Source organism: Eleginops maclovinus, chromosome 5 (genome assembly GCF_036324505.1).
Source record: "Eleginops maclovinus isolate JMC-PN-2008 ecotype Puerto Natales chromosome 5, JC_Emac_rtc_rv5, whole genome shotgun sequence".
Classification (NCBI taxonomy): Eukaryota; Metazoa; Chordata; class Actinopteri; order Perciformes; family Eleginopidae; genus Eleginops; species Eleginops maclovinus.
Genome location: NC_086353.1, coordinates 14,375,442 through 14,392,366, shown reverse-complemented (window position 1 = coordinate 14,392,366; position 16,925 = coordinate 14,375,442). Strand labels below are relative to the sequence as shown.

At 40.3% G+C, this 16,925-nt stretch overlaps 1 protein-coding gene across 1 annotated transcript; it reads right to left on the bottom strand.

Annotated features, from left to right (window-relative positions):
* Positions 1-7,451: 7,451 nt before the first annotated feature.
* On the bottom strand, positions 7,452-15,011 carry LOC134865036 (choline transporter-like protein 1). Its single transcript, XM_063884418.1, has 16 exons — positions 14,773-15,011; positions 14,427-14,513; positions 13,845-13,987; positions 12,752-12,888; positions 12,483-12,576; positions 11,921-12,090; positions 11,261-11,350; positions 10,997-11,139; positions 10,566-10,752; positions 9,929-10,097; positions 9,615-9,771; positions 9,395-9,478; positions 9,153-9,290; positions 8,830-9,066; positions 8,111-8,185; positions 7,452-7,942 (listed from the first exon to the last, which is right to left on the bottom strand). Exons 1-16 carry the CDS (start codon positions 14,794-14,796, stop codon positions 7,919-7,921), a joined length of 1,959 nt encoding a protein of 652 aa, XP_063740488.1. The 5' UTR covers positions 14,797-15,011; the 3' UTR covers positions 7,452-7,918.
* Positions 15,012-16,925: the final 1,914 nt, after the last annotated feature.

The window sequence follows — 16,925 nt, the reverse complement described above, 5'->3', positions numbered from 1 at the left end:
GCATGATGAGGTACTGTTATTTTACAAGGTGTGATCACCTACTTCATTTGTGTTATTAGACATAATATATTCTTATGGAACAATGCAAACAACAATGTCCATGCAGTGGTTAGATGTATGCTTTCAATTATTTCAATTATTGCAGTTTGAGTTTGCAGTAAGCAGCGAGCTTAGTGAGAAATTCTTGCTCAATAATTATATTTGATCCTTTCTTAAGTTTAAAAAAAATTTTTTAGTGAGTTTTAATGTGCTTTCTTGTTCCTTCTCATGGTATTCATGGTATCAATTTTGTAAAAAATATGACGTACGGGTGTGTTCTTATCCCCCTATTCTATAAATATGTTTACAGTCATTTCACCCTATTGTGAAAGGTTTACTCTGTTTGCATGTCTACAGCTTCAATGTGAGCTCTTTTCATCGTTGAATTCTTGTTTGTGTACTAAATCTAAGCACCACTGAAAAGGACTGATCTTCCAGAGCTAAGCTGCTGAGGGGGCAGTATGGCTCATCTTAATGGTGAAGTCACTGTTTGGTCAATACTCTCTGACACACACACACACACACACACACACACACACACACACACACACACACACACACACACACACACACACACACACACACACACACACACACACACACACACACACACACACACACACACACACACACACACACACACACACACACACACACACTTAGCAGGCTCATGTTACAGCACCTGAGTCAGCACAAACAATAGACATCCATATAGGACAGGGCAGGTTTAATGGTTGTAAACTATTTACCAGTGGAATCAGAGCTTTAGAGCTGCTTTCAAGAAGCAAATGATTATTTCATATATTGCTTGTTCAGATAACTCTAAAGCATGATATAAAGTACCTGCCATGCAAATTGAATTAATAAAATGCACTTTCTTCAGAATGTGTTAAAATAGGTTTCAAAACATCAAAAAAGGGCAGAAGGGAAAACATGTATGCAGGATTGATTTTAAATGCATTCTAAAAATCTTGAAATCAGCATGCCTGCACTCTTTTTATGTATGATATCATATATTATTATTATATTAAAAACCTTCCAGTGTCCAACATTCAGTGTAATTACGGAAATCTGATCTCTGTAGTAGGAAGCAAAAAGGTATTGGTTTGGTAGAATACATTCCTTTAACTCACACACATGTCCAAGCCTGCTTTTTGCCCTACAACAAGTGAACATAATCAGCATCTTGATTATTCAAGTGAAACAATAAAATATATATTTACGAACATTCAGGCTTTCAGATATTGCCGCTTGCTGCTGAGGTGGCCCCCAGCAGAAAGTGATTTCCTGTCTTTCTATTCAATGACAAAAGGCTTCCAGGAATGGTTAGTGTTCCGTAAGTACTACTGAGATCACTTAGGTGTGACTCACTACCAGCCATCGAGCTGTTCTTGTGTTTTATGGAGGCGGACAGCAGCGAGCAGAGGTCTTTCACATCAATAACCTCTAAGCGCTTAGAGGCTTGATTCTTGCCTGGTCAATGCTGGATTATAAAGGAACTGGAGGGGATGAGGCAGTAATCTATACACCAGTAGACTTCGGATAAACTCATTGTGTGTCTGTGGCGTCAAACAAGTTTGAGCGTAAGACCAGCATCTGCGGAGGAACTCCAGGCCTGAAGGGGTGCAACAGGATGCAACCCATTTTCTGGAGGGACCAGTTTCACCTGCGCACCTCTAAACAAGCATGGGTATAACATGTTTGGAGTTACCTTAGCGGGCCCTCTTTGCTCGGTCTCCTCAGCCTACCGACACAGCTCATGTTCAACCACAGACCCGACTGGTATGGACTAAGTCAAATATTTTGTTTGAAGGAATCATTTGCTTGCTGTTTTCTGTTTGATTTTGATCTGTTTTAATTTAAATTTGAAGTCCAAGCTAAATGTAATGGAAATGCTGGCAATTGGCAGTTTGATACTGATTAAGATTGTAAACCAAGCAGTAGGCTGGTGTAATTACTTTGGTAAAACATGAGATGTTTAGTTTAATGATTATGATTTGAATGCATACTGATGTGGAATGTGATTTGTCCTTTTGTTTATCTTGAAAGTTATCAACCTATTCTTCTTCTGAAATTCCACTGTATGTGCCATCAATCTGCTACTTCATCTAATTCCATACAAATGCCCAAATGTTTCAACAACCATCAAATCCATCTCAAAGAAAATAAATCACCAGAATGGAACAGAGTTGTCCCTTTGCATCATTTGTATTGAACAAGCCATTTTCAAGTTTGGGCAGAGCTGAATGTACCTTAACATCTGGATAACTTGACAGTTGATAACCAGCTCATATCCAGCGGGGCAGTGAAGACCCAGGATTAAAGCCTGAAGAAAGGAAAGCTGTCATCGCAAAGGGAGAATTGACTGGGAAACACAATGGCGAAGGAAGCTCTTGGGAAAACAGTGATACAGCTGGAGCAAGAGAGGACCTTGGCTAGAAGTGCCTTCACCAAACAAGCCAACTTCCTGAGCAGAACGTCAGGAAACTTGACAAAGACTGAACTACAAGAGGAGTTCAATAAGCTCACGTCACTGGCAAGGAACATTGGGGAAACGAATGATGGCTACAGGGCTGGCCTACTGGCAGACCTTGAAGCTGAGACTAATGAAGGTGAAGAAGTCAAGCTGGACGAGCAGCAGCAAACAGACCTGGAAAAGGTAATGGAGGAGTGCGATGCAAAACTGGATGAAGTCCGAAAAACAGTCCAAAACAACCTCTGGCCCAGATATGGGGAAGGTGAGATTGGAGCTGCAATAGAAGAGACAGAGACAGCCTGTGAAGGACTTCAGGGAATACCTGTTTCCGCCATGAATAGAGATGGCTATGAGCTACGGTGGGACAGTGTGAAGAAGCAAATCCAAGGTGCCGCTACAAGCCTATCAGAGTGGGAGATGTGGTTTCCAGCGTTACAGAAGGCAAGTCTGGAGGACAGAATGAAGGAGCTGAAAGCTCTAAACACCAGCCTTGAAGCGAGGAGAGCAGAATTTCTCACAGCACAAAGAATGGCAGAAGAGGAAATAAGACGAAGAACACCACCACTGCCTGTGCCAGCTCATCAACCAATAGTAAAAATAAAACCAACCAGTCTACCCAAGTTTGACGAATTCAAAAGAAATTTCCATCGATGGAGAAAGGACTGGGAACACCTGCAAAGGCAGGGGGAGCCGACCGGCTCAGTAGAGGCAAAGAAGTTCCAACTCCTGGACAGCGTTGAGGAGAGAATTTGCCGGGACCTGCGCTTGTCTATTTACAACACTGCTGAAGATATGTTCAGAGTGCAGGAGATCAGGTATGGAAACAAGTTCACAATTGCCCTGGAGATAATTGAAGATCTGGAGAAATGTCCTGCTTTAGGAGCAAACCAGCCAAGGAAAGTCATGGACATGATTCAAACCGTTGAGAAGGCCCTGAATGATCTCACAGAGCTCGGAAACACTGGAGCCATAAAGAAACCTCTGGTGATAAGATTCATAGAGAGCAAGATGCCAGACGAATATGAAGAGAGACTGGCTTGTATTCATGGTCAACCCAAGAAATGGCGTGACCCCAGACACTCACTTCGACAGCCTTCTTGGATTCCTGAAGACCCAAGAGGAAATTGTTGAGAGACTGGAGCAGCTTGGTGTGAGGGAAAAGCCTGAAAGGAAACCTACTTACCTGGACAAGAAGTATGCCTCCACATATTTCAAAAGGAGGGGAGGATGTATTGTCTGTGGAGACGAAAAGCAAAGGGAGAAGATTTTCTTTTGCAAGCGGTTTAAAGAACTGAAGCCTGACGAGAAGCTGAGTGCTGTGGAGAAGTTGGGAGCATGCAAGCGATGCTTAGTCTGTCATGGAGAATATGAGTACTGTAAAGACACTTACTGTACCTGTGCAGGAACAGGGACTGTACAAAGGGAGCTCCTCGGACCACCCTTTCTTTCTTTGCTCAAGAGGAGACTTCAAGATGAAGGAATCTGATGGGAGGAAAATCCACCTGGAGAAAGCAAAAGCTCACAGAGGAGCAAGTAAGATTGATGTCTGAACTCACTCCGGAAATGGCAGAAAGTAAGCTTTTACCAACATCACTGCAAGAGCCAACTGTGTTGTGAAGGATCAACGTGTAGTGGTGGCGTCAAGAACACCTGAGCTACCGGTCATTCTAATGCTGTTAGAGGTAACTGCCAATGCAGGACAGAAGATTGGAACTCTCATTGACTTAGCATCAGACACCAACTACATCACCCACAGTGCTGCTAGGAGATTGAATCGGCTAAGTGAAAACATCCCGCTAATCGTCCATGGAGTCGGAGGGACGGCCATGAAGGTGAAAAACAAAATATACTCACTCAGAGTGAGGGTCAAGACACCCACCGGCACGGAGAGAGCTCATGAGCTTGTCTGCTATGGCTTGGATGAATCGCCCCAGTGCACAGAGTAATCAAACCAGAGCAACTCAAAAAATTCTTCCCAGAAACCAACGTGGAAGATCTCAAAAGACCAAAGCACGTTGAGCTACTCATCAGTCACCGGGAGAGAAAACTTGCTCCACAAAGAGTGAAGGTGACTGGGGACCTCGTCTTTTGGGAAAACCCATTAGGAAAAACAGTTGTTGGAGCGCATCCAGACCTCTTTGAAGAAGTGGATATGGCTGTGCATACATCTCAAACACACTTTGCGCGATCCATGAGAACCTTAGCAGTGAAGTATCAAGAAATCACTGAAGCACAGGAGTTCAAAGCTGAAACCAAAAGTACGGTTGCTGGCAAAGAGTTCTTGGACTGGTGGAAATGAGACAGCATTGGAGCAGCCTGCGAACCAAGGTGTGGAGGATGCCGGTGCGGCAACTGTCAACCAGGAGGCAAGGAAATGACTCTGAGTGAAGAAAGAGAGCTGGAGATCATAAGGAAAGGGCTAACCTACATCAGAGCAGATGCGCACAGTGATGGACCACACTGGGACACAGAGAACAACTAAAAAAAGAGCCAGAGTGGAAAATGGCATACACGGCTCAAGTCCATGAGATGGTGGAAAGAAGAGCAGCAAAGAAACTCACCAAAGACATCACTGCAAGCTGGAAAGGACTAGTATGGTATGTCAGCCATTTGGTGGCACCAAATCCGCAAACACCTGTGCGACTGGTATGGAACAGCAGTCAGAAGTTTAGAGGGCTCAGCATGAATGACCTTCTACTGAAGGGGCCTGTCCTCAATCCCATCCGAGCAGTACTACTCAGGTTCAGAGGAGGTTTCCATGTTGCCCTTGGTGACATCAATAAAATGTACAATTCTGTGTGGCTGGAAGATCTGGAGATGCACTTCCACAGATTTCTCTGAAGAGACACTGAGGAGGGAGAGATTGAAGAGTATGCCTGTCAACATTGGCGATTGACCAGCAGGGTGCATTGCACAGCTGGCCATGAGGGAGACAGCAAAGCTGCCCATGTTTGCTCACCTGGAGGAGGAACGTAGGGTCCTTGAAGAGGATGCTTATGTCGACGATGTCTTGACTTCCCATAATGACTTGCTAAAGCTGGACCAGAACACCAAAAGAGTTGAAGAGATCCTGAAGGCAGGCAGGGTTCTTCCTCAAGCCCTGGGTCCAGTCAGGCCAAAGTGGGAGGCAGGGGGTTGTGCCAGGAGAACAAGGAGCAGAAGAAAACAGAATACTCATTCTTCCAAACCAGATGAGGGAAGGAGACAACAAAGCCCTTGGAGTTGGATACCTCGTTGAAGAGGATAAACTTTACCTCATGACCTCAATCAACTTCTCAAAGAGGAAAAGGAAAATGAGAGTCGGCCAAAATCTCCTTGGTGAAGAGGTGAGAAAAAACACTCCAAACCCACTGACAAGAAGACAACTGCTAAGCCAAGTATCTAGCCTGTATGATCCAATAGGCCTTGTCACACCTGCCAAACAGAAGGGTGATATTCTTGTCAGAAAGGCATTTCAGGAAGCTGGAGGCAAAGTTCTGACCAGAGACACTTGGGACAGACCTCTGTCTGAAAAATAGAGAGAAGAAGCCATCCTGCTGTTTGAGGAATACACACGTCTTAGCCAAATCCCCTTCCATAGAAGACTCACACCAGTCGATTGGATTGGAAAACCTTGGGGAGTAACATTCTCTGATGGAAGTGACAAGAGCTATGGAGCTGTGATATACTTCAAATGGGAAACTGAACAAGGCATCCGAGTCAGACTGGCTGAATCCAAAGCAAAGCTCACACCATTGGACCAAAAGGGAGAACCAGTGAAAGCTGAAACCTGCGGAGCGGTCTTTGCAGCACGACTCAGGAAGTACATTGAAAAACACAGTGTCAGATTTATGGCAGGTCAGTCTACCGCCATGGATAACATAAATGTAACCTTCCAATTTTACTGGTACATATTTAATTTCGAAAGAAAAAAAATTAATCGTACACTTCATTTTGTATTTACCTACTATAATAGGTTGCTCAATACTTCACATGGAAACAAATGTAAATGGAGATACAGTACCTGTAAAAGATACAGCTATAGTCAAAACTGGAGAAGATATTTGCAGGATATTCAGATACATTTACTCTTCTCTGCTTTCAGTGTCCCAGAAAATACCAACCACTAAACATAGGTTTAATCTTTTTTAAGTACAATTTGAATTGGGTAATGAAATGTTGAATGAGCATTCCAGAAACTGATGAGAATTCAAAATGGCAAAAGCATTTATTATCATTTATTTTCCTTAAATGGATTCAGAGAACTTTTAAACTTGTTAGGCCTGGTATGAGGTTAACATGTAATTTTGTTCTCAGTATCTTTGAAGGGCAGCAGGAAGATTCACCGTGGAAAGGTCATTCATTTTAGAGGATTTGTTGCCCTCAGGTGGTGAATGTTAGACACCACAGTTTCGTTGTCTAACTCGTTCTCAAATACAATTTTGTCTGTGTTGAGCAGATGAACATGGTACTTTCGTGTTAAGCTCAAATTAAAGCCTCTGATTGAAGAATTATCAAAATTGACATGATTTATATTTTTCTTCAGGAACCCGTGCTGCATGTTGCACATCAGATGAAAAATCCTAACATTGTATATATTTGATGCAGCTTCCCCTGTGTAACTTCACATCAAATGTATTTACTTTAAATAAAGATTTGTCTCCAGCACGCCACCTTTTGCAGTTTGTCAGCTATCCATAAGATGCCAGTGACATCTTAACAAATGTCAGAAGAATATTATAAACTCCATCTGACAATTATCAAGTTGGCTTTCCATTTTTTCTTACAAGCATATATTGTAGTTGCACACCCTGTTAAAGCTGCTGTATAAAATCAAATCTGAGCCTCATTTAAATTTTTGAGCTGCCCCCTACTGACTAATTGTATAATTGGCAGGATAACTCAGTTTGACTTATGCATGGTTTTAAAGATGTGGAAATAAGATCAAACAACACACTTGTGTTTTTATTTCTTTAATGTATAAAATTGAGAAGTTAAAACAACTTGAAAAGCCTTTGACAAAACACAGTTAGCTATTCTCTTCAAAATGTACACCAAACCACTCAAAGAAACGCTAACACTAATTATCTCAAGAAGAAAACCAACCATGTTAAACCATGTCAAATCGTTCATATCATTAAAATCTTATAAAAACAACTCTGTTAAAGGGGAAAATGGCAATGTAAAGCAAACCTATCTTATTAACAACAACACTCACCTAAATGAGCTTTTGCCATATTATAGCTATTAGTGTCAAACTAAATATCACATCACATACAGTAAAACCCGATGCAGCTTATGCTCCGTGTAGCTTCTCTTTAAAGATCATTATCATCTTATTGTTGTCTCTGGAGTGGAAAGCTGGTTATCTGAGTTATATTTGGCATATTTTTTAGTGGTTTTGGCTGTCTTCCTGAAGGTTGTTCAAGCAGAAGTCCCTCCATGTGCCTGTAAAAAAACAAATAAATATTCACTGACTTTTAAATCACATACACAACAGTGTGCTTCACTTTTTTAATTATTTGAATGAGACATGGTCCTAGTTAAAACTCTAGCACACCCTAGCTTTCATAAAGCGTAATATGAGGGGGAAAAAAAAGAAAACGCCAAACTCACCATCGACTTCAGTTCCTGTCCATGTCCATCACCAGCCTTGTACAAGCCACTCTTCTTACTGTTCTCAACATATTCCTGGGAAAGGGAAGAAAGAGTTAAGGAATAGATATGTTACTCTCATTTAATTACATGAATGTGGTTCTTGTACATTAAGAATAAAGTGTGCATAGGTTTAAGGAAAAAAGTAATAAATGTCCAATAAATCAATTACATCAACTGGTAAAAACCTTTGTGGATTTCAATCAGTCTTTTTTTTTTATTAATAAATACATTTCCTGTGTTCAAAGTCAGATTCAGCTACTCTCCTAACTGGACAAACTGTTCTAAATAGCTTATTTTAGCCCAATGAAGTGAGATTTGATCATTAGCATCCACCTTTCAAACGTGCTGTATTAGGCTAGCTATTTTTGCTCCATTTTAGGGCAAGGGCTGACAACTAGAGGGATTTAGAGAAGTTTCCCCAAAAATACTGAGTCAATTATAGTGATGAGTGCAAAAAAATCTTCCAAATCTCTTTTACGTGCCACTTAAGAACTAATCTGCTAATAAAGGTGGTTGCTGCATGAGGCTCACTGAGCCTGACAACACAAAATGCTTTAAAACTCACTTTGGGAAAACAAGTATCCTCATCTAAAGAAATTATTGTTACTGTTGTAATGATTGTATTGTTATTAGTAGTCAGCTTTTTTTTATCCCCTTTATACAAACTAAGCCCTCACCATTAAGGCTTTGTCCATGTAGTACTCGCGTCCAGGGCTGCCATCATTGTACTTTGAGTCCACAGCAAAGCAGAGGAAGAGAACGTCCACCACATTCTCAAAGACCGAAAGGAAGCAGTGAGCCACCAGGAAGGCAAACACAGAAACGATGAGGAGGGGCAGGACCCACACGGTGTAGTCTCGCTGGTAGTTCAGAGCCAGGACGCCGGCGAAAGCAGTACAGGCGACTATAAGCACCTGACAGAGTAAATATAAGCTAAGTTAGAAAAAATGAAGTTCAGTTTGGTGTGGGTAATATCACAGAAGGTGTCGCTGTGCGTTACCTTTCCCAAGAAGAGGACAAAGTCGCCCACAGTGTTGATGGCGGCCACTCGGAGGGCATTCTCCACCAGGATGAAGAAGGCGTCTCGGGCAGAGGTGCAAAAACTTGTGCTGTTAATGGCTGTCGCAGTGTAAGCGTTCTGAAATGATGCGATGCAGGCGTGTTTACTGTAAATACTTGGGATCTTGTTTCTACTGTACAGTATACTAGAATACTTTCCTTCACCAACCTCAAATTACTTACTTGATTCAAGTATGCAAGACATTTCTCAAGACACCACAGACAGCATACACAGGCTTTCAGCATGCAGCGAGCACAGGCGTTTTCCTATGAAAAAAAGAAGGAAATAACGTAATTCAAATGTACGTATTTAAGTACAGATGATTGTCACTTACAGGCTGAACATAAAGTCATTATACAGTTTTGGATTTTTAAATAGAGTTTGCATAATTTAACAGCTCACCTTTCCCTTGAGCTGGCTGTGAATATATGTTAGGATGAGGCGAGGGATCTTAACAAGCGTGATGATGAAGGAGCCTTTGGCCAGAGTACCCAAATGGTAGCGGAAGGTACGTGCCATTGAGGAGAGGATGGGAGTTGCAGGCATCTGAGACTTATTCCTGAAGTCAATTAAAAAGAGAGAGATACATTATTGAAATTATACAGCCTAAAAACAGAATGAGCAAATAAACATGGCAGCAACGACAATATAAGGTTATAAAATGCTATAATACTAAAAATACTATAACGAGTTTCTTCCTGTGGCTTCTTTCGTACCGTGTGAAATAGTAGGTGACCACAGCTCCAGAGATGGTCATCTGCTGGAAGGCAAGTATGAACTCACTGATCCAGATGAGACCCACAGCGTGATACCACACCAAGTACTGATAAGGCCCCTGCATCTGATATTCGACCAAACCTGTAGAGTTGTTCTTCACTGGTGTCCCTGTGGAGGAAAACGAGCAGGAGTATGGGTTTGAGTCATTAAACAAAAGAGACAATTGATTTAATCTACTGTAAGGAATGCATTAGGAAAGAACAGCATATGATCTATTTTAATGATAAGTACAACATCAGTATGAAGTGTATGTAGTATAAAAGGTTTTAAAGTTAATAAAAATCAACTGTAGAAAGTCAAGTTTGAGATGAAGAGAGAAGTTCTTTGACTCCCTCCTCCCACATCATGAGACTGGAACAAAATTCCAAATGTGGGAGTTTAGTCATGCCACAAAAAAATGACAAAATGTCACAAGTAACAACTTAGTATTCCACTCGCTTGAGACTGGTACGAGCAACACATCTGGCTGGTCTGTGTTTGTGTACTTTTCACAAGCATGTACACACCAATCCACATAAATCCATTCACAGAAATTAACTGCAGGTACTGGAGCTCTCTAAAAGCCTTTGCTCTCACCTGAAGTCCCGAGAGTAAGAAGCACAGCGATCCAGTAGATCCAGAAGAGCATGAGGCAGAGGAAGGTCCAGAAAGGCTGCAATGCCAGCAGAGGAAGATGGATAAACACTTTTCCAGCCACGTGGAACAGGGAGATGGTAAGAGCCACACGCTTCCTCATGAAGAACATCACAAGCAAGAGGATCACCTGGAGGTTTACAAAAAGTAATGATTGAAATATGGCAGAGGAAATACATCTAAATAGATCTTTAAATGTAGAGAGGCTTATCAATCCTGTTACCATGTTTAAATCCCACTGGCTGTGCTAAGTCCTACATGAGTGTATTTATGAACCTTTTGTAAAGTAAAACAGAGAGCTACTCTCTAATAATAAAAGGATACTGTATCACCAAATGCATGCATAAAAAAAGTTCCTGTGCACTCAGTCATACCGTGAATATTGTAGCACCAATTGAATACACAAGCAGGGCTTTAACATTGTCTGATGCAACTTCTCTCCCAAATACTGATAGGGTTTTATTTTCAAGAGCCTTCCTGTGGTCCGCATAGAGCCACCAGAGGATGCCGGTTCCACCTGCAACCAATAGAAAAGAGTTTTAATAAAACATAAATGTGCTGTTGTCTTGTATCAGCATAACGTAGTTGAGAGAGCCAAGATAAAACATGAACAGTGTTAAAAGACTTCTGAATATTACCTATGGAGCCGATGATTACTAAAATGGTTAAAATCCACATCAGTACTTTAGAAATGTAGCGAATGACAACCATCATGATCAATGACAGAACTGAAAAAAACAGAACAACATTCATCAGGAATACACAACACAGAAAAAGTGTGCAGATTTTATGGTATCTGTTAAAGGGTTTGATAACATTTTGCTTAATCTTAAACATGAATTTAACACACTTTGCAATTCAATTTAGCAATGGTTTTGTATTTCATTTGAACAGTCACTTAATAAAAAGCCCAGATGGTTGAATCTCTGTCTCGCTACAAATGAGGTAGCCTTGACAATCAATCCAAACTAGGAAGATCAAATGATTCAGACAAAGGAGATACAATTCACATGGGATCAATTCTGTCTTTTTGCTGTAGCAATGGAATAAATAAGACCTCAAATTAACGCCTATGGGCTAAACTCCAAAATGGCTGCAACCACTCAGATATTTCCTGTTATTTCATGACAAAAATAGCATCACTTCCGAAGTTGCATTCCTACTGAACCCTTATGAGCAATTCTGCAGGGGGAGCAGCAGAATATATATATATATATATTCTTATTTTTTTGTATTCATTAGATGAAAAGAATTCATGCTATGCCTAAAATAATGCTAGATATAATCATGTGTAATACCTAAAGCCAGTAAACACAGGCCCATGATGATCTCCTTGCTGGCCATCACCCCGGCGACAACCCGACGCAGCACGGTGTTGTCACTGACAAAAGTGATGAAAGCCTGGGCAAATTCGGCATAGCAGCCGATATCCATAGGAATACAGCGGTGTAGCATGGGGACAGACTTACTACAAACATGAAGGGGAAAAGAAAAAACATTGGTTAATTTATTTTTAATGAATAGTCGTTGAAACTGATATTTATCTTCATTATTTATTTTGTAATTTTGTTCTGGAATGCAAGTACGTTTTCAAATAGCATTGCTAAAAAGATAACAGCTCCCTCTATAAACACCAGAAACACAAACATCAACATTTAAGAAAACAATACCCACATCGACCTAACTGGATGTGCCCTTTCCCATAAAAAATAACTGTTATAAAACAACACCTGATTGTTCCCTTTATTGTAATTACCGGAACAATTGGTGTTTGTAAGAATGCATCTTGTCCAGTAATAAGTAAATGTCTTGTTGGTGAATAGATATTTAATTAAAACCTAATAAGGTATGCTTGTTTACCTTGGCGGGACAGGAAGTTTGGGACATTTAGTGAATCTGTCTGAATGGCTTGTGTATCTTGTTGGGGATATATCATAGGAGCAGAGATGAGATCCTATAAACAGAACAAAAAGTTAGATTATGTTCAGCTTTATGAAAGTTTAAAACTGGTTTGCAATGATTCATAACGGTATTGAATATTCATCCCATTTATGCAGAGAACTATTCCTAAATAAATATATCAGTAAAACACATATAATACACTGGACTAGGTGTTTTTTTTTGCTCACCATTACTCAGAGCAAACTGCTTTATATCACTGTGAGTTTGCAGTTCAGCAGCAGGACATTTGGAGACACACAGGGCAATCGACTTGATCTTCCTGTTGATTAAATCAAGGTTGCAAGGGTCTAGAAAGAAAACGTACCTGATGAGAGGAAGAAAACAAATGTGATAATTAACAGGTCAAAACTAATTTCTGCCACATTCAATAAGAAACACCTCCCATATGAACAGAATATAAGTTTATTCGGATGTCAGTATTCCAGTCGGGGCCGTTTCATCTTTGCAGAAACAGAAAGATGGTGACATTTGCGATCGTGTCGCACAGATCTGTCTTTGTGGTAAAAACGCCTTTTAGCCAAAGCCTCCATGGGCAATCAGCCCATCAATAAAGCATGACCCATTGTTCGAGTAAAACAGGGCCTAGAGGCTGCATGCTGATGAAAAGCAAAGGAGAAATAGAATCAAGAAATTCTCACATACAGAGTGACTAGAGGACGATTTGTGACAATTCTGTTTGGGTGACCAAAACAAAAAACATTAACCTTGTCCATCTAATTGAGAAATTATAACAAATGAAGTAATTCCCCTAAAGTACTATTTGCTTTAAGCAGCAGAACAAAGTGTGACCATGAGTTCCGTGTTCCTGATATTAACCTACATTAACCTTCTGACATCAGACTTTTCTGGACACAAAAAAATCATGTATTCAGAGAATCTATCTTACTGCAATTTGGATAATGTAATTTTTAAGTGAATGTATGTAGGTCGTCTGGATAGCTCAAAGATATCAGCTATGTAAGCAAGAAGGGGGGGTAAACTGTTTACAAATGCAGTAACCGGTTGTTTTTGGGCAAATTAAATTAGGATTATATGATGAAATCCTTGCATGCAAATATGTAATACTGAACGCCTTCTTCTGTGCCACCAACACTAAACTGCATGGCAAAAGAGGTCACAACATTTCTATTTTAATGTACATAATATGACCAAATGTTCCGTCACTGTAGGGAATAAAGAAAACAGCTCAAATGAAAATACTTGAGTGAAAGCATGGTGTTGTTGCAACATATTTAAAGGAACGTAGTTGTTGAGACTGACTTGTTTTCTGTCATGTCCCGGCCACTGAGAGGTACTCCCTCTATCTTGCTGTTATTCTTGCCACAGGTGTTGCCATAACTGTCACATCCTCTGATCAACCTGCTTGCAGCTCCTGTGGCGATGGGATAGCCACAAATGCATGCCTGCAGATGAAACAGATTACAGTAGAGAATGTTAACTATGCAGGATAACATGAAATACATCAATTTCGTACAAATTTACTTTGAAAGTTGGAAGTTTTAATTTGCAAAAATTGAGATGTTTGTATCAGATTAACGATAAAGAAATGCTGTTTATCAATCTATCATAGTCCCATGAAGGTTAACATGATCAGTTTTTTTGTTGAGACCGTTTTAGGGAGTAGTTGACACAACTTTGTTTATTAAATAATATATAAATATATATGTTATCCACAATTATAATCAAATTGAGTCAACAATCATGTACAAATGTTCATAAAACTGAGAAACAATCATGAATAAAGCACTCACTGCTGTGATATGGCTTTGCTGTTTTGTTAAACTGCATACATTGCGTTAACGTAATTAGATGGCAACTCAATGTAAACGCACATATACTTACCATGCCACCACAAAACAGTATGAATATGATGAGCCATGGGATGTCCGTGCAACTGCGCTCCTCCAGCGGTTTCCAATCTCGTTTGCTCTGCCAAGGCATAAATACAAGACAATAAAAGATGAAACCAGAAATATGTTATTCTTTTTAATTGTAGCTGCTGCGATGAAGTTCACTCCCAGCTGCTCCCAGATCTGCAGACAAATCACTGAGTTGTTGTTGCTGTAAAACAAGCTGCTGCACTGCTGAAGTGACGCTATTGCCCACACGTTGTCTACACAATCCTCTGCGATGAAAGGTTTTAAGGTTCAAAGCAGACATATGTTTCATTGTATTGCAGCTAACTTACCTCCGTACTGCTGCAGCATCCCATTGTAAACAACTTGAGCTAACTTTGACGAAAACAAAACTTTAAGTGCCTTTTTTCGGTAAGCGTTTTCACCTCATTTCCCTTTCCCCTGTGCTATCTTTTCTATCAATAATCCACGGGCAAGAAATATACAGCTATATTGGTGAGCTCTTCGATTCAGAAATTAACGCCCATAAAAGAAACTCCCTTGTTTCAGGTAAACGCGGAAGAAGCCAAAATTTCTCACGTTGCCTTCATGGGGTTTCAGGACTATTTGAATCATATTTAAAGAAATACTGCAATATTGCGACTTATGTAATTTAAGATGTTGTTTTTTTTCAATGGTTGGAATTGTATTTTTATTCTAGTTTCTTTACCACTTGACTGGCGGTGTGAAAACATTGACACTTACACACCTCTTAAAACACAACAGGTTTATTGTAATGCAGGATTTAGGAAGTTACACGCTACAGTGAACGCAGCATAGCTTTCTTTAGACTAGAGGCATGTAGATAGCACACACGTGTTGAATGTGGCGCCGTTTGCTGGAGTAATGAAGTAATGAATGCTAACTGTGAACAATTGTGGATGAACCTACCGATGAACACTGTCCAGACTTGTTTCAATAAATGGCAGAAAATGTTCTTTAAATACACATAAGACTTGGTTAACTAAAATGAACAACTATTAAGAAGATTATAATTGAGCAAATTTGACTGCGCCACCCTGTAGTCATGTCCCCCATAAAGGTGAGTAAGGTTCAGGTTAAGATTGTCTGCTAAAGTTGTAAGATGTTTTGTAACTGTTGTTAGCGGAAAGTTATTCTTATTCACTCATGTTGGAACAGGCTGTTTATTGCTTTGTAAAAAGCGTCACTCAAAAGTTTTAACCTAGCAAAATTCCTGCTAACTTACATCCCGCATTTATGATAGCGGTTAAATTAGTTTCACATTGAAAGACCTAAGGAGAGGCTTGGCATAAGAGGCCTTACAACTATACATTTGCTAACTGAACTAACAATGTGCATACGATAAGCTAGCTACAGTACGAGCTTTACAAATGTAGAATTAAACATTCACTACCAGAGGTTAGCTTATTTACATGTCTCCCCCTATGGTCTCCCCATACTCATATACGGTTTTGTCGGCCTCTGCAGTCAGTGCCATGTTATTACAGCCAGTTTCTTCATCACATGCTCATTATTTGATTTATTACAGACTCTCGAATAGTCATGCTGCTGAGGGACCACCGGGCTTCTTCTTTGCCGTGAGAAATTTGAGTAGGGATACCTGCTGAAAAACAGACTGCACCTCGTGTGATGAGAGTTTTAGGGAGACACACTGATTCACAAGTCCAAGCAAGGCAAAGGTCAGTGATCTGCTAGTTGAATCCTGTCTCTGTGTTGTATCTTGTAACACCTTTTTATATTTAGGAATTCATCATTATTCTTGTCTCAGAAAAAGATAAACAAACTCTAAGTTGTTTATAATTTCTATTGAAAATAGTGTAACTATTCGTGGCTCTAGGCCTCTAGTGCTTGTAGTACCATATTTTTCAAGAAAACATAACCCCCTGCCTGCTGCTGCTTTTCAAGACGTTTCTTTTCCTCATAGTGAAGGTTTCCTGACCTGCACATTTCCTGAGTGGGTTGGAATGTCAAACAGTTTCCTGAAGAACAAGTGCCTTGCGTATTATTGTCCTTTTGCCTCTATTGCACTATAAACGTTACTACCGCATTGCGTATGGGACCAGAAGGGAAGGTAAATATTTAACTGCAAAAGTCTTATCCACTTTAATGATACAGTCCTTCTACATAAAGTGCAACCTTTGTGCAGCATTAGCTCTTATGAATAATCCCAATTTAAAAATCAAATTTTCAGACAGATATATGCACATTATACTCATACTATACAATGGATGTTGTGTGTCAGTGAGTGAAAGAACATATAGTGAACTCTGAACTGTGATGAAATGTGAGTGAACCATGGCAGATGTTTGGCAGTTACATTTGGAACCAAAATGCAAGCTGACATGGAGGGGAAACGTGAGTGTGCTGAGGTCTCTCTCATCATATGATGAAACAACTCTTTCTGGCCCCTCATCTACTGACTCTTCATCTCAAGTATTTCCTGCTGATGCTGCTTTGGCAACGG